Genomic DNA, 17,589 nt, shown 5'->3' on the forward strand with positions numbered 1-17,589 from the left:
GGAAGCCATCTTTTGCATTGGGCCTTCAGGCCTGCCACATTTATTACTGTGGGAAACTGGAAGGGGGGATTGTATGGCGTGTGGGTGATATATAGTCATAATAACATTCCTTTCTCAAGGAGTCAAGGACATCTTGCCCTGCACCTGGAGGGGTGTGACTGTGAGGCATCTCCAGTTGGGACGGTGCTTTGATTGGACCATGTGATGGACATGTGGGTGCAGGGGAAGGGACTTGGAGTTTCCTTTGGGTGAGGAAAACCTGGAAGCTTTCAGATTCGGGTTTTCCCAGATGTGCCAATATGACATCTCTAATAAAATGGGACTCTGAGGAACTTCAAGCCTTGGAGTCTTCTTTCATTGGGGGTGTTACTTGGAACCCTGACACCCCAAGGTCAAACACAACCCAGTTGCGGCCCTCAATTAAATCGATTAATTAAATTGACACCACCACCCCCTGCTGTAGAAGAAGATCCATGTTGGTCTCCTTCTATAGTCCACAAGAAGAAGCATCATGTTCAACTAGCTAGATGGAAAACCTCATCCGTAGAAGCTTCCTGGGAGACTTGCAAATGGTCTCTTCTGCCCAGCCTGGACTAGATCCAAATTCTAGTCTATCCTCAACCAAAGAAACTGTCTATTTTGAGGTTGTCCACCTCATCTTATTCCAAAGTGTGATTGGGAGACAAAATAGGCCATCATGTAATATCCCACCACCTTAACCAAACAGATAACTGTTTCCTGGCTTGAAAGCACACGGTTAGACTAGGGATGGGATTCAACCGGTTCGGACTGGTTTGGGAGAACCGGATGTTAATTTTAATCTGGTTCACCAAACTGGTAGTTGCAAGGACTGGCTGACCCTGCCCAGCCTGCTCTGCCCCTCCCAGGAGTCTCCATGCAGCCCTTTTTGGATGCCAGGTAAGTGCAGGGCCTGCGCGGAGGCTCTGGGAGGGCGAAAAATGGGCCTACCAGAAGTCCGGAAACGGGCTCGTTTCCGGCCTCTGGAGCCCAGGGGAGGCTGTTTTCACCCTCCTGGAGGTTTGAAAAAAGCCTCCGGAGCCTGGGGAGGGTGAAAAATGGGCCTACCGGAAGTCCGAAAACGAGCCCAAGGGAGGCCGTTTTCACCCTCCCAGAGGTTCAAGGAAAGCCTCCGGAGCCCCCCACCCCTCGGTGGTGCAGGAGGCCGAGTAGGCCACATCCACCCAGCAACCAGGCAGATAACCGGTTGCTAAAATTTCTGAATCCCACCCCTGGGTTAGATCACGGCGTCTTAGCAGACAAACCTTTCTAACGTTTGTATCCATCTCTGCGTTTTCAGCAAGAACACACGGACATCTTACACAGCTTGAGGTTCACACTGGCTTTTGTCCACTACGTGATGGAGCTCGCCACCATCAAAGGAAGCGCCAGTGAGATGTCCAGCTCAGTGGCCTTGGAGTACCAGCTCCAAGAAAGCGTCGTCGCTGACCAAATCAGTTTGCTCAGCAAGGAATGGAGGTAAATAGCAACACACCCAGGTGTTGTGGGATCCCACCTGCGACATCAACCCAATGGTCAGGAAGTAAAAGAGTTGTGTGGTTTCCTTCTGCACCTCCGTTGACCTTTGAGCTCTTGTTTTGTTGTGTTGAAGCTATGCAGAACAGCTGGTCTTGTACTTGAAAGTGGCTGAATTGTTGTCCGCTGGGCTTCAGATGGCCATTGACCAGATCCGGGCAGGCAAACTGTGTCTCTCCTCCACTGTCAAGCAAAGTAAGTATTTGTGCACACAACCGCGCAAGGAACACTTAATTTTTGTTTCCCCAGCAAGCACGGCCTTTCGAAGACAGTTTTAAGTAGCAGTAGATGCGAGAATTCAACTTTGCTTAAATGTCCGGCCATTGGAAGAATCGGTTGCTTCTTCCGTCATCTTAGTAATTATAATTAATTGTCGCTCAGAATTACTGTTATGGTTAAGGCACGTGGGTAGAAACTGGGAGGGCAGGAGTTGTAGTTCACCGTTACGAAGCCGGTGAGATGGTTTTGGGCCAGTCACTTTCTTTCAGCCCTAGGAAGGAGGCAATGGCAAACCTGTTCTGAAAAACCTTGCCAAGAAAACGGCAAGGGATTGTTCAGGCAGAAGGGAGGGAGGGAGGAAGGAAGGAAAGACAAGGAAGGAAAGACAAGGAAGGAAAGGAGGGAGGAAGGAAAGACAAAAGAAGGAAGGAAGATAGGAAGGAAGGAAGGAAAGGAAGGAAGGCGGAAGGAAGGAAGGAAGGAAAGGGAGGAAGGAAAGATGAAGGGAGGGAGGGAGGGAGGAAAGGCAAAAAGGAAGGAAGGAAAGACAAAGAAGGAAGGAAAGGAGGGAGGAAGGAAAGATGAAGAAAAGAAGAAAGGAAGGAAGATAGGGAGGAAGGAAGGAAAGGAGGGAGGGAAGAAGGAAGGAAAGGCAAGGAAGGAAGGAAGGAAGGAAGGAAGGAAGGAAGGAAGGAAGGAAGACCCCTGGCTGATTGAGAATGAGTATATTCATCTCAATAATAGAGCCATCTACTATAAACATGTCTCCAGATCCCTGGGACATCCAGGCTTGGTGACCTAACCTGGTCTTGAAGTTCTTCAAGAACATCAAAAGGAATGGCGCTAATCTTAATTTCCATCTTCTCCCCTATGGTCCATCTTTTTTCAAGTTGAAGGTTGTTCCATTTTGGTTTCATATTCAGCTTGTTCTGAAACGGCAAATATATGGTTCTGTTGTCCAAGATCCTGATTGCTAATCTCAGAGCAAGAATAATAACACCTAAGTTTACCTGATAGGAATTTCTCAGCGCTTAGCTATGTGCTAAGCTACGGGCTTAAAAGATAATTGATGTGGGTGCGACTTAATAATTACAGAGCTAGGCCCATGATCTAAAATTAATATGCCATCGCTCAGCCAGTTGACTCATTCCTTGGTAAGGGTTGTTCCAGGGTAGAGGGGGAATAATAGGAAGGAGATGACACCTGTCTCTTAAACGTCACCTTTTAGAAATGCATGCCTTGGTATTTCATTCCAAAGCATTCAGAATCGACAGAGAAATCAACCGGGGGGGGGGGGAGAGGGGGGGAAAGGAGCTTTAAAAAGAAAAAAAAATGCAAGGAGCAAACTTTTTAAAAAGAGACGACAAGTGAAGCAGAAGTGAAATAAAACATAGAATGAAGAGGCAGGAAAAAAAATATTTAAAAGCAGGGGTGAAATTCGACCAGATCGGGCAAACCGGTAGGGATGATTTGAATCAATTTGCCCAACTGGTAAAAATCACCCCTGGTTGATCCCACCCACCCGGTCGCCGCTCACCTCTTCTGGCCGCTCGACCCGCCCACCCACTCCTCCCTCCCTCCCTCCCTCCCTCCCGGGGACTAACTTAAAGGGACAGGCTTCAGCTGTCCATTCAACTACTCCATTCCTTTGTGAATGGAGGGAGAAACGTTCGGCGTCTCTCTGCCACAGAATTCAATGTTAAATGCAGCAGAGGGAATCCGAACTTTTCTCCCTCCATTCACAGCGGAGCTGCTGCAGCCTGTCCCTTTAAGGTAGTCCCCGGGAGGGAGGGGGCCGGGGGGGGAACCATAAAGGTAGTAGTAGCAGCAACTCCCCTGTGAATGGAGGGAGAAAAGTTTGGATTCTCTCTGCCACAGCATTCACTATGAGCCAGGGGTGAAATCCAATTTTTTTTTCCTACCGGTTCTGTGGGCGTGGCTTGGTGGGCGTGGCTTGGTGGGTATGGCAGGAGAAGGATATTGCAAAATCTCCATTCCCACCCCACTTCAGGGGAAGGATACTGCAAAATCCCCATTCCCTCCCCACTCTCGGGCCAGCCAGAGGTGGTATTTGCCAGTTCTCCGAACTACTCAAAATTTCCACTACCAGTTCTCTGAACTACTCAAAATTTCCGCTACCGGTTCTCCAGAACCTGTCAGAACCTGCTGGATTTCACCCTTGCTATGAGCCCTTCTTATGCTCATGCACACATTTTTTTCCTACCGGGTTCTGTGGGCGTGGCTTGGTGGTGGTGGGTCATGTGACTGAGTGGGTGTGGCCATGAGTCACAGGACCCCACCTACCTACCCCACCAAGCCACGCCCACAGAACCGGTAGGGAAAAAATTTGAATGTCACCCCTGTTTAAAAGGTGTTCTTAAACACATGCTTTTCAGACGTTAAGAATTTTCAGCACTGCAAGTTTTTACTATGCTGGCTGAGTTTTCTTCAATCTGTTGGGAAAGAAGTTTTAGATAAGGATTTAAAAAAAAAAGGAGTGGGTGGAGAGAATAAATTGTGATTAGAACGATGGTTTTGGAAAGTTATAAATGGACTAATGGATCTGAAATCCTTGGTGGCGCAGCAGACTAAAGTGCTATTAAGTGCTGTTAAGTAGCACCAGCTGCCTGCAATTACTGCAAGTTCAAATCTCACCAGGCTCAAGGTTGACTCAGCCTTCCATCCTTTCGAAGTAGGTAAATTGAGGACCCGGATTGTGGGGGCAATAAGCTGACTTTGTATAAAAAATAACACCGCTTGGGGGGGGGCGAAAGCCCTACTAAACAGGTATATACAAAAGTATGAAGGTTATTGCTTAACGCATTGTAAGCCGCCCTGAGTCTCCGGAGAAGGACAGCATATAAATTGAATCAATCAATCAATCAATCAATCAATCAATCAATCAATCAATCAACAAACAAACAAACAAACAAACAAACAAACAAACAAACAAAATTTTGAAACTATGAGAATCTTTCCTGTGGGGGAAATATTGTCGCTTTGAATTCTTTAAAAAAAACCAACAAGATAGGATGGAACTTCCAAAGTTGGTCGCTAGAGGGAACCAGAAGGAACAGTTAAACCAGATTAAAATGAAAGGAGAACAACTAAATTTGATTTACTAATACAGTACAGAATAGAGATAAAGGGAGGTTTTAAATGCCTTCATGGTTACAGTACAGAATTGACTTAAGGGGAGGTTTTAAAAATCTTCATGGTTGACCTTGGGTGTCTTTGCTTTTAAGTGTCTTTTTATTTAAAAAATAAGTTATCCGTTCTCTTGTCATTGCTGGAGGGAAAAAAAAAATCTTCCATACTGCTTTCTTATCTTACCTATGGAAAGCATGAAGGAGGTTTAAAATGCTGATAGAGGCGTACAAACCTTTTGGAGTTGAAGGCTTTCCTGTGTAAGTTCTTTCATTCTTCTTCTGTCATATTGAAAACTGGAATTCCAACAGCTTTGGGCTGAATTTTAGCAGCCCGTGTTAAAGTTCAGGTTAGTTCAATTTATTTCAACTACTGTATTTTTCGGACTATAAGATGCACCGGAGTACAAGACGTACCAAGATTTCAAAGAGGTAAACAAGTAAAAAAAAAATTTTTTTTGCCCTCCCCAGGCCCCAAGAGCACTCTGCAGGCCTCCCAAACCTTCTGCGTGTCCTGTTTTTTGCAAAAATGGGCCTGTAGAGTGTTCCTGGGGGCTGGGGAAGGCAAAAACACTCCGGTTTTTGTGAAAAATGGGCCTGTTTTTGGCCTCCCAAACCCCCCATGCGTTGCGTTTTTGCCATCCCCAGCCCCCAGGAACACTCTACAGGCCTCCCAAACCCTCTACAGGCCCCATTTTTGCAAAAAACGGGCCTGTTTTTGGCAAAAACAGGACGCACGGGGCGGGGTTTCGGGAGGCCAAAAATGGCTGTATTCAGTGTATAAGGCAGACCAACATTTCCACCCTCTTTTAGAGGAGGGGGAAAAGTGTATCTTATACTCCGAAAAGTATGGAATATCTTCCCTTCCTGGAGCTCAAGAGGATAGAATTATTATTATTATTATTATTATTATTATTATTATTATTATTATTATTATTATTATTATTATTATTATTTTGGCTTCTTAATACGGTAGACAAGGGTTAATTGATTGCAATTGGTCCAAGGACATTCAGGGAAGATTCCAGAAAAGAGAGACTTGGATCTTGCAGGAAGTATGCAACCAGTTTTCCTATCTGGTGAGTGACTTTCTTCCTTCATTGATGTCCTTTCCTGTAGTTGTGAGAAAGCTCAACGACCTGTACAAAAGCAGCGTCTCTTCGTGCCATCACCTGAACCTGAGGCTACAGAGGTGGTTCATGGACAAACAGAAACTCATGGACCGCATCAACAGCATCACGGCGGAGAAGCTCATCTTCAGCCACGCTGTGCAGATGGTAGGTTGAGATCTGACCTGGTGTTGCAATGTAGGATGATGATGGGAGCGTTGGTGGCAGCAGTGGGAGGCCCAGATATATCTCTGGGTGTGAAGATCAAAGAGTTTGATCTTAAGGCAATTAGAAGAATAGCAATAGCCCTTAGACTTATGTACTGCTTTACACTGCTTTACAGTCCTCTCTAAGCTGTTTACAGAACCAGCCTCTTGCCCCCAACAATCTGGGTCCTCATTTTACCCACCTCGGAAGGATGGAAGGCTGAGTCATCCTTGAGCCGGTCAGGATTGAACTGCTGACAGTGGGCAGAATTAGCCTGCAATGCTCCATTCTAACCACTGCTAAGGATGGATGGATGGATGGATGGATGGATGGATGGATGGATGGAAGGAAGGAAGGAAGGAAGGAAGGAAGGAAGGAAGGAAGGAAAAAAAGAAACAACAATAGCCATAGCATTTAGACTTATATACCACTTCACAGTGCTTTACAGCCCTCTCTAAGCGGTTTATAAAGTCAGCCTCTTGCCCCCAACAATCTGGGTCCTCATTTTACCCACTTCGGAAGGATGGAAGTCTGAGTCAACCTTGAGCCGGTCAGGATCGAACTGATGACAGTGGGCAGAGTTAGCCTGCAATGCTCCATTCTAACCACTGCTAAGGATGGATGGATGGCTGGAAGTTAGGAAGGAAGGAAAAAAGGAACAATAGCCATAGCCCTTAGACTTATATACCACTTCACAGTGCTTTTACAGCCCTCTCTAAGTGGTTTTACATCGTCGACCTCTTGCCCCCAACAATCTGGGTCCTCATTTTACTGACCTTGGAAGGACCAAAGGCTGAGTCAACCTTGAGCTGGTCAGGATTGAACTGCTGACAATGGGCAGAGTTAGCCTGCAATGCTTCATTCTAACCACTGCTAAGGATGGATGGATGGATGGATGGATGGAAGGAAGGAAGGAAGGAAGGAAGGAAGGAAGGAAGGAAGGAAGGAAGGAAGGAAGGAATAGCAATTGCACTTAGACTTATATACCACTTTATAGTGCTTTCCAGCCTCTCTAAGTGGTTTTACAGAGTCAGCTTGTTGCCCCCAACAATCTGGGTCCTCATTTTACCGATCTTGGAAAGATGGAAGGCTGAATCAACCTTGAGCCGGTGAGACTCGAACTGCTGGCAGCCGGCAGTCAGCAGAATTAGCCTGCAATCCTGCATTCTAACCACTGCAACCATGGCTCCTAGAATCTGAAGATGTTTTTCCTTCCCAGGTTCAGGCTGCTGCTTTGGATGAGATGTTCCATCACCGAGAAGACTGTGTCCAAAGATACCAGAAAGCGTTGCTCTTGATGGAAGGTCTCTTGAACTTCATCACCGAGCAAGGAGATGTTGAGAATATCAATAAATGTAAGGAGGGCCAGGAAAGAGACTTTTTTGAGACTCCTTCGTGGAGTTCTTTGTTTTGTTTTGAATCTTGTTGCTTTCTCCAACTTTATCTCCAACTTTATCATCTAATTACTCGTGTTTTCTTCATAATCATATTGCTTTGATAGACAGCAGTCATATTGCTGTCTATGGACATTCTCAGCCATCCAGGTCCTGGTTGTCCCAAAAGTGTTTTTTCAAGAGGTAACTGGACTTTCTTTGTTTTTGTTTTTTTTAATATTTTATTATTACACACTATGACAATCCCCCCTTCCCACCAAGTCACGCCCACAGAACCGGTAGTAAAAAAATTTGAATTTCACCACCGCACCAAAGCCTTCAGTGTAGTGACATATATCACTACATTCATTTACGTGCTTTGCTGTTGAGACTGACATAACCCAACTTCCTGCGTTAAAGCTTGAGCATAACTGCTAGGCGTGAGAACTACTACCAAGAAGTCTTCGGCTTATAACCATCCACTTAGTGACCGTTTGAAGTTAGAAAGGCACTGGAAAAAAAAAGGGATGTATTTAGGACTGTTTTCACATTAGGACTGTTTCAACATCCCCATAGTCCCATGATTAAAATTCATGATCATTGCCTTTGACATACAGTATATTTGGCCAAAAGTATAAAATTGGGGTTTAAAGCTATGGGGGAAATTTGGGATATTTTTCTAGACCTCGTGAGTTGTGAACATTTTAGGGATGGTGAATTAATCGTATCCCTCATATCCTTCTGTCTTCTTAGGCAAAATGTGCATTGAACGACGGCTTTCCAGCTTGATATCAGGAATCTGCGCATGACAATAAGCTTTATTTCTTTTTTCCACGCAGGTAAATTGTTTTTTTGGTTCCTAAAATCCTTGGGAGTTAAACCCTGCACCCTTTTCATTTTTAATAACTTTTTTGTTGTATTTTGATTGAAACCTCATCTTCCATTAAACAGTGTGTCGTCTGGATGCAAATTTATTTTATTTATTTATTTATTTATTTATTTTAATTTAATTTGTATTTTGTGCATATTTTGTACAAATATTTTTATACAATAACAATTACAATTTACGGCCATATTTAGTTATGGTTTAGTTAAAATCATATGGGGATGATTTTATCAATGGTTAGAGAATAAATATGAAAAGTGGGAAAAAGCAGACGAGTGAAATAGAGAAAATGTCTTAACAAAGTTAAATAAGTTAAGAAGAGGATTGTTATAGTATTAGGTATGGCATATATTAGACATGGGATGTATTTTACCAGTGGCTAGAGAATAGAAACAGAAATTAGGAAAGAGAAGATATAAGAAGAGAAAATGTTACTATGGAGAGAAGCAGTGGTGAGATGTAAAATTTGTTACTACCGGTTCTGTGGGTGTGGCTTGGTGGGGGGGTAATGTGACTGGGTGGGTGTGGCCAACTTTTTTTTAAAAAAAACTTTTAAAACCATTTTTTCTACAACCTCTTTGGCCGAAGAGTTGTTAAAAAAAATGCTTTTAAAAGCCTCTGACGATCAGGCAACTCAGCTGGGATCGTCAGAGGCTTTTAAAAGCATTTTTTTCTACAACCTCTTTGGCTGAAGAGGTTGTAGAAAAAATGGTTTTAAAAGCCTCTCAGGATCCCAGCTGAGCCGCGCGATCATCAGAGGCTTTTTTTTTTACTTTTAAAAGCATTTTTTCAGCTGAAGAGGTTGTAGAAAAAATGCTTTTAAAAATAATTTAAAAAGCCTCTGATGATTGCGCGGCTCAGCTGGGCATGTGGGGGGGGGGCAGGGATTTTTGCTACCGGTTCTCCGAACTACCCGCCACCATCCGAACCGGGAGCATTTCACCCCTGGAGAGAAGTTTATGATGTTGTTATGTAAATTATCTTGATATAGAGTTATATTATTTATTTATTAGTTCAATTTATATGCCGCCCTTCTCCGAAGACTCAGGGCGGCTTACAATGCACTTATAGCAATAGCCTTCATACTTTTGTATATACCTGCTTATTGGCCCCCCATAAGCGGTGTTTCTACAAAGTCAGCTTATTGCCCCCACAATCCGGGTCCTCAATTTACCTACCTCGGAAGGATGGAAGGCTGAGTCAATCTTGAGCCTGGTGAGATTTGAACTCGCACTAATTGCAGGCAGCTGGCAGCTAAGTGCTACATAACAGCACTTAGGCCGCACCACCAAGGCTCTTGTTCAATTATCAATGTTATTGTAGTGAATACCACAAGTATGTGAACAATGAATTTTCAAAATCAGAGCCTTGGTAGTACAGTGGTCTAAAGCACCCTGTTATTAAGACCAGCTGCCTGCAATTACTGCAGGTTCGAATCTCGCCAGGCTCAAGGTTGACTCAGCCTTCCATCCTTTCTAAGGTAGGTGAAATGAGGACCCAGATTGTGGGGGCAATAAGCTGACTTTGTATAAATATACAAAAGAATAAAGGCTATTGCTTAGCACATTGTAAACCACCCTGAGTCTCTGGAGAAGGGCGGCATATAAATCAAATTAAAAAAAAAATAAAATAACTGTACCCAGTTCACACACTGTTTGATGGAGATGAAAAGTATTATAAATAAAATAAATAAAACTTAAAAAAAAGTTAAGAGGATTGTTATAGTATTAGGTGTGGTATATATTAGTATTAGTATTAAGAATAGATAAAATAATAAATATGGCCATAAACCCTGCACCCTTTTGAAGATGTCTCGGGCAGGACATCTTGGAAGCCAGTTGGCAGGGAAATCTTTCCCAGATATCCATTCTGTTCCTTTCTCTTTTTTTTTCAGGAGTAGCGCCTCTTTCCTGCTAACCCTGGTGCAAACTGGGGACAGGTAGATACAAGAAGGACCCTTTTCCAACTGGTGGAAGAGGGCGGAGGAAACCAAGGACCAAACCTGTTTTATGGCCACTGGGTTTTTTTTTCTGTGTTGTTTCTGAAGAAGAACCGATGGGGTTATGGCAATGCCAGCTTTGGCCCCTCTTCATTTGGAGATACTTTTGTCTACTGCTGGCAGTGGACACCTGGAGGACTTCTTGTGATTGGAAAGGTGAAGCTCAGTCAGGAAGGAAGAATGTCCCTTGGGGGGTGAACAGACCTGTTTCTTCTACGGATTTTTGTCTGGTTGCACGCTTGGGCCCTGTCCACCACTTCTCCCCAGGCTCCGTGTACTTGGATGTCCTTCAACATCTCCCAAGCTTCTCATCTCTCTTTGCATGGGAAGATGATCTGGAGCTCGGCTTTGCTTCAGCCGACTTCACGCACTTGGGATGCTGGAAATTTAGACCTGATGCTTTCCCATGGTGAATGTGACGGGGCATTCCTTCTTCATCAATGGGAAAGTGGGACAAATCCATAGAAGACCGTAGACTTCTTCCAAGCAGTTGGAGCCACGCAATACAATCTTCAAAGCTATTGTGTTCCTTCTCAAGAAGCCAAAAAAAAAAAAAAAAAAACTGTCTAGGTTAAAGAGATGCCTACTACACCGGTGCAAGGGGACATTAAATAAATGCATGGAAATGACCCTCTCGTCCAATTTAGGTAGCCGTGTTGTGAGAAGGCACCTCTTCTGGAGTAACCTTGTGGGTTTTTTCTCTCTCTCATCAATAGCTTCTCTTCCCTGAGGGACAGGAAAAGAGAGGGAAGAAAACACATATGCAATACACACACACACACACTCACACACACACTAGCTTTGTGAATCAAAGGAGCACTTTATGGAGATGTTGAACTCGATGGTTGTGTACTGGGATATTCTGTAACGGCTCCTGAGGTGTTCTACTGGACGGGACTTCTTCTTCTTGACGTGTTATGCTCTGTGCTAATTTCATCGTAGAGGGTTCCTTCGTGTGTTTTTTGTTTTGTTTTGTTTTCCTTTTCAGAAATTGCACTACAAGTATGTGTGGGTGTCTACACACACACACACACACACACACACACACACACACACACACGTTGCTAAGATCCAATATGTATTTTTGTGTATATAATGTATAGCGTAATCTTACATGTTTTAACTGTACTGTATGTTGTTAGAATAAGGGGAAGGGAGGGAATCAGCTACGCCTTTTCCTGTTCTCTGTAATCCAGGTTGCTAACTTGAATGTTTTCTAACATCAGTGATGGTCTGATTTATTCTAATTTTCCTTTTCCTTTTCCTTTTCCTTTTCCTTTTCCTTTTCCTTCTCCTCCTCCTCCTCCTCCTCCTCCTCCTCCTCCTCCTCCTCCTCCTCCTCCTCCTGCTTCTCCTTCTGCTTCTTCTTCTCCTCCTCCTTCTCCTTCTCCTCCTTCTTTTTCTCCTCCTCCGCCCCCCCTCCCCCCCCCCGTTCAAACCAACATGGTTTTTAGAAGCTAAAGGAGAGGGTTGTGATTGCTTGCGTATTTGCAACTTTCTGGGTTTCTCCCCCTCCCTCCCCCCGTTTTTGTTTTGCAAAGAAGTTTGTTTTAGTTGTCTGTTTTCCCGTTTTAGCATTTAACTTAAAATTTCCCATTCCTCCCCGTTTCCAAAGCAATGAGGTAGTAGTGCCCCAGCCCCCAAAAGAGATGTTAGGGCAAGGTGTGTATACGTTTCTGCATTTTGGGGTGTGCGTGTGTTTGAGGGGGCGGCAGCGAAGGGGGGGGCTGTACATGCACCTTGTGACCTTGTGACGACGCTGCGAGCAAACGCTTGAGACACAACCCCGTGAGCTTCGTCTGTGTTGCGTGTTGTGCTTTTTTGTTTTGTGGTGTGTATATTGGGTTCGTGTTTTTTGTTTTTTGTTTTGTTTTTAACGGAGGGATCCAATGTTCGGTTAATTTTTCTCCGTGCAAAGTGGAGGCTCTTGCATGTAAAATATAACCTAGATTTCAACATTAACGTTCTCTCTTTTTTTTTTTTCCTTTTCTAAAATAAGAACGAGTCGAGTTTCTTTGCATGCAGCCAGTTCACAATCCATCTCTTTTATTTTCTCGTTAAGGAAGGAACAATCTTATTGACTTAGGAGCCAGTTTCTGTAACCTTTTTTTTTAATTTAAAAAAAAAGGTTAATCTAAATTGAATGCATTTAAATGTTTTTTTAAAAAAAAACAGGAAAAAAAATCTCCCTCATTTACACGCATACGAGATGTGTTTTTTTTTTTTTCACCAATATTTTCACCCACCTTTGTTTACGGCGTTTTAGGCAATTTGACCGCATTTAAATTAGGTACAAAGATGTTTGGTTTTCAAGAGAAAGAGAGGCTTTATGGATTAAAAGCCATCACTGTTGAATTGTGCCTAAAAACTAACAAGAAACCAGCAAATGTTGTTTTAGCCCTCATGAAATATTGGCCGGGAGTGGAGATGCACATCTTTACATATAATAAAAGATATCTTTGTCTCCAAGTAACCCAGCACTGCTAAACATATCTGGGTTTTATCAAGCATCAAGTTATTATCAAGCGCTAGCTAGATGTTAGGAATACAGTTCAGACATTCTCAAGTAGGAACCACAGATTGAAAAATGGAAATAGGAATTTCTTCTGGCTAGTCCAGGGGTCGGCAACTTTAAACACTCAAAGAGCCACAAAGGTCCTAACCGGAAGCCCCCATTCAATTCTGGAGCCAACCAGAAGTCTGGTTCCCCCACCATAGAGTCTCCTCCTAGCACGGCATCTTTTTTCCTCTACCTGTCCTAACTGAAACCCCTATCAATTGTGGAGCCGACCAGCAACAGGGAGCTGCAGCAGAGGGATGAAAGAGCCACATGCGGCTCCAGAGCCGAAGGTTGCTGACTCCTGGGCTAGTCCATAAGACGAATATTCAGTTTTGGAAAAAAATCCTCTCGCACTGAGTGTTAGTCTGTTGGACTCCAAAAACTTCTCTAGATGTGTAAAGCAGGCAACAGAGTAATTAGAAACTAGGAAGATACCGTCATGAAAAGCTCCAAAATTGAGTTAAGGGAGGAAGAATCTTCTCACCCCTTGAGATGGATGGGGTGAGAGCAAATAATGTCCTGTACTTGGACATTACTTATCCCGAAGTCTGATTCCCATTGTGTTTGTAATACTTGGTTGCGGCTTTTCTATTGCTGTATGTATCTGCTAAGGGACACGGTGGCTCAGTGGCTAAGACACTGAACTTGTCGATCGAAAGGTCGGCAGTTCAGCAGTTCGAATCCCTAGTGTCGCGTAACGGGGTGAGCTCCCGTGACTTGTCCCAGCTTCTGCCAACCTAGCAGTTCGAAAGCACGTAAAAAAAATGCAAGTAGAAAAATAGGGACCACCTTTGGTGGGAAGGGAACAGCGTTCCGTGTGCCTTTGGCGTTGAGTCATGCCGGCCACATGACCACGGAGACGTCTTCGGACAGCGCTAGTTCTTCGGCTTTGAAACGGAGATGAGCACCGCCTCCTACAGTCGGGAACGACTAGCATATATGTGCGAGGGGAATCTTTACCTTTTATGTATCTATTAGAACATGGCTTGTATCTGCAATCTCTCTCTCTGCCTCTCTCTCTTTCTCCCTCTCTCCCCTCTCTCTCTTGTTTTCTTATCTACCAAACAGCACCCCAGGCAATCAACTGTGAAGGCAATTTATCTGTTTCAGCCCTTCGTACATCTCTGCCTCCCACCCAAAAAAACATTCATTCTGATGCCACCTACCCACAAAATATGAGACAAATGTCAACAGACAGCCCCCCCTTCTCATTAGTCTATACCAAAATAGAGCGAGGGGAAATCTTAAGCCATCTTCTCCTCTGCACAACTCTTATTTTTTTTATTAAAGATTTATTAACGTTTTCCCACCCCATAAATTAGAAAAAAAATTTGTAAAGAAAATAGAGAACACTTCCCTATCTACTCTTCAAAACATCCTAACAGATCCCAACATAAGATCTTCCCTTCGGAATTATTCCAGAATCCCCTTCTGGTCCTGATTTATTTATTTATTTTCAAAGTTGAATCTGGGTCAGTCCCCGGGATCAGGGATTTACTTTTTTGAGTTTTTGGACTTATTCTGGAGTCCATCTTTGGGGAACATCTCTCTGTTGGCTGATTGGTATTAACAGAGTTGGAAGGGACTTTATAGGCCATCTAGTCCAACCCCCCGCTCAAGCAGGAGACCCTACACCATTTCTGACAAATGGCAGGCCAATCTTTTCTTGAAGTGATGAAGCTCCCACAACTTCTGAAGGCTCCTTCTGTTCCACTGGTTGATTGTTCTCTCTGTCAGAAAGATCCTCCTTATTTCCAGGTTGAATCTCTCCTTGGTCAGTTTCCATCCATTATTCCTTGTCTGGCCTTCAGGTGCTTTGGAAAATAGCTTGACCCCCCCCCTCCTCTCTGTGGCAGCCCCTCAAATATTGGAAGACTGCTATCATGTCTCCCGTGGTCCTTCTCTTCACTAGACTTAGCCAGGCCCAGTTCCTGCAACCGTTCTTCGTATGTTTTAGCCTCCAGTCCCCTCATCATCATGGTTACAGATTAGATTCAGATTAATAGAATTGGAAGAGACCTTATAGGTCATCCAGTCCAATGCCCTGCCCAAACAGGAAACCCTAAACAGTTTCTGACAGATGGCAGTCCAGTCTCTTCTTGAAAGCCTCCAGTGATGAAGCTCCCACAACTTCTGAAGGCAACATCTGTTCCGTCGTTGACTTCTCACTGTCAGAAAATTCCTCCTTATTTCCAGGTTGAATTTCTCCTTGGTCAGTTTCCATCCATGATTCCTTGTCTGGCCTTCGGGTGCTTTGGAAAATAGCTTGACCCCCTTCCTCCTCTCTGTGGCAGCCCCTCAAATATTGGAAGGCTGCTATCCTGTCTCCCCTGGTCCTTCTCTTCACTAGACTAGCCAGGCCCACTTCCTGCAACCGTTCATCGTATGTTTTAGCCTCCAGTCCCCTAATCTTGTTTCAGGTCTTTCAAGATGCGTTGCTCCATTGGGCTGTGCATGTTGTTAGGTTTGTTTGCGACCAGCATTGTCAATACCTTTTGTCTGAGGGCATGTTTTTTCTGGCTCTTCCATCTCTACTTGGTTGAATATGGGATTTTTTTTTTCAATCATCAAATCCATAAATCGTCGTTGCTTTTTTTTTTTTTCATTTAGCAAAAGTCCAATCAAGGTGTCCAGTCTTTTAAAAAAAATTGCAGGTCACGTTTTTCTCCTTGATCAAATTATAGTTACATTTTTGCGTTACTTCAGCTATTTTCTTCCTTTTATGTCTTGTTTAAGCACAGAAGGGGATAATTGGATAATCTAAACTTTTAAAAAGTTATTTTCCTGCTGTTCTGGGACAAAGATGCCATGCCTGTTGTGCGAGAAACGTTGTTTGAAATAGTCTTTCCTACCTAACCTGGATAGGTGGCTCAGTGGCTAAGACGCTAAGCTTGTCGATCAGAAAGGTCGGCAGTTTGGCGGTTCGAATCCCTAGTATAAACCTCATGCGTGAGCAGGGGGTTGGATTAGATGCCTCCAAGGCCCCTTCCAACTCTTGTTACTGTTAACCTGTCAAGTTGCCAGTTTTTGCTCCTGAGGCTGTAAACTTCCAATTTAATCTCCCCACTTTGCTAAACTACTTGGTCTATTCAGTGCTAACTTTCCTGCTATCCTTAGTGACTTGAATGCATCTTAGCTGTCCACGTCATTCAGGAGAGAAAATAGAGAAAGAAAGAAAGAAAGAATGAAAGAATCACTGAGCTTTGTCTCTCTCACACGTACAGACGGTATTTTCTTAATACTTGAAATTTAACCACTGTGCTTGAATGAAAGAACACAAATAAAGAAACAAGGCATTTTTTTTTAAAAAAAAACGCCATATTGGTGACTTTGTTGTTATTATTTTGTCCTTCTAGGTTTTCAAACTAACTGCATGTAGCATGAGACATCATTGATTATTATTATTAATTTTTTTTGTTCGTTTTGTTTGGTGAGAAAAGTAGTTATTTATTGAGCGGTACACGTCAGGGATTGGGGAACGTTTAAAACGAGGAGAAGGGGAAAAAAATGAGGATGGGTCTCCCATCCGCTTCCTTCCCTCTACGGGTTTGTGACTTGTTTCAGCATTTTGTACGTAGCGTCTGAATTTAGATCCTTCAGTTTCACCGCCACTCCGTTCATGTTTCGTGAGAAAGTACGTTTGATTGACACTTGGCCTTTCATTTTATTTTATTTTTTGTTGGAAAAGTGTTACGTGACTTCGCGCGTGGGTGTATTCTTGCTTTCCGTTGTATGACGCCGACTTCAGGAAAAATAAAAATTTGATTTTTCATTCTTGGGGTGCCTTGGTCTTTCTTTTTTCCCCTCCCTCCCTCTCTCTCCAGGATGGACTGCTGGTGCACATTTTGCTGATTATCTATGGCAGTGATGATGAATCTTTTTGGCACCAAGTGCCCAACTGGAACGCAGTGTGTGCCGCACAGGGGTGAAATGCTCCTGGTTCGGACTGGATCACCCGATCCGGTAGTGAGGGCGGCCGGTGGTTCGGAGAACCCGTAGCAAAAATCCTTGCCCCCCCTTATGCCCAGCTGAACCACGCAATCATCAGAGGCTTTTTAAAATTATTTTTAAAAGCATTTTTTCTACAACCTCTTCAGCCAAAAAAAATGCTTTTAAAAGTAAAAAAAAAAAAAAAGCCTCTGATGATCATGCGGCTCAGCTGGGATCATCAGAGGCTTTTAAAAGCAGGGAGAAAGATCTCCCTGCCAACTGGCTTCCAAGATGTTCTGCCCGAGACTTCTTCAAAAAGGTGCAGGGTTTATGGCCATATTTATTATTTTATCTATTCTTAATACTAATATATACCACACCTAATACTATAACAATCCTCTTCTTAACTTTTTTTTAAAAAAAGTTTTATTTATTTATAATACTTTTCATCTCCATCAAACAGTGTGTGAACTGGGTACAGTTATTTGAAAATTCATCGTTCGCATACTTGTGGCATTCATTACAGTAACATTGATAATATAACTCTACATCAAGATAATTTACAATAGTACATAACATCATCATAAATTTCTCTCCAGGGGTGAA

General features: G+C 43.4%; 1 protein-coding gene across 1 annotated transcript in view; it reads left to right on the top strand.

The window, feature by feature from the left end:
* ULK1 (unc-51 like autophagy activating kinase 1) overlaps positions 1 to 12,547 on the top strand; it is a 96,005-nt gene extending 83,458 nt beyond the window's left edge. Inside the window, exons 26-32 of the mRNA XM_070950443.1 lie at positions 1,319 to 1,497; positions 1,631 to 1,749; positions 6,039 to 6,196; positions 7,455 to 7,590; positions 7,737 to 7,812; positions 8,362 to 8,447; positions 10,389 to 12,547. Coding sequence (XP_070806544.1) covers positions 1,319 to 1,497; positions 1,631 to 1,749; positions 6,039 to 6,196; positions 7,455 to 7,590; positions 7,737 to 7,812; positions 8,362 to 8,377 — 684 coding nt within the window. The 3' untranslated portion in view covers positions 8,378 to 8,447; positions 10,389 to 12,547. The remainder of the gene's footprint in view (positions 1 to 1,318; positions 1,498 to 1,630; positions 1,750 to 6,038; positions 6,197 to 7,454; positions 7,591 to 7,736; positions 7,813 to 8,361; positions 8,448 to 10,388) is intronic.
* Positions 12,548 to 17,589: the final 5,042 nt, after the last annotated feature.

Source organism: Pituophis catenifer, unplaced genomic scaffold, assembly GCF_029215685.1.
Source record: "Pituophis catenifer annectens isolate HBS135680 unplaced genomic scaffold, rPitCat1.0.hap2 SCAF_10, whole genome shotgun sequence".
NCBI classification, from domain to species: Eukaryota; Metazoa; Chordata; class Lepidosauria; order Squamata; family Colubridae; genus Pituophis; species Pituophis catenifer.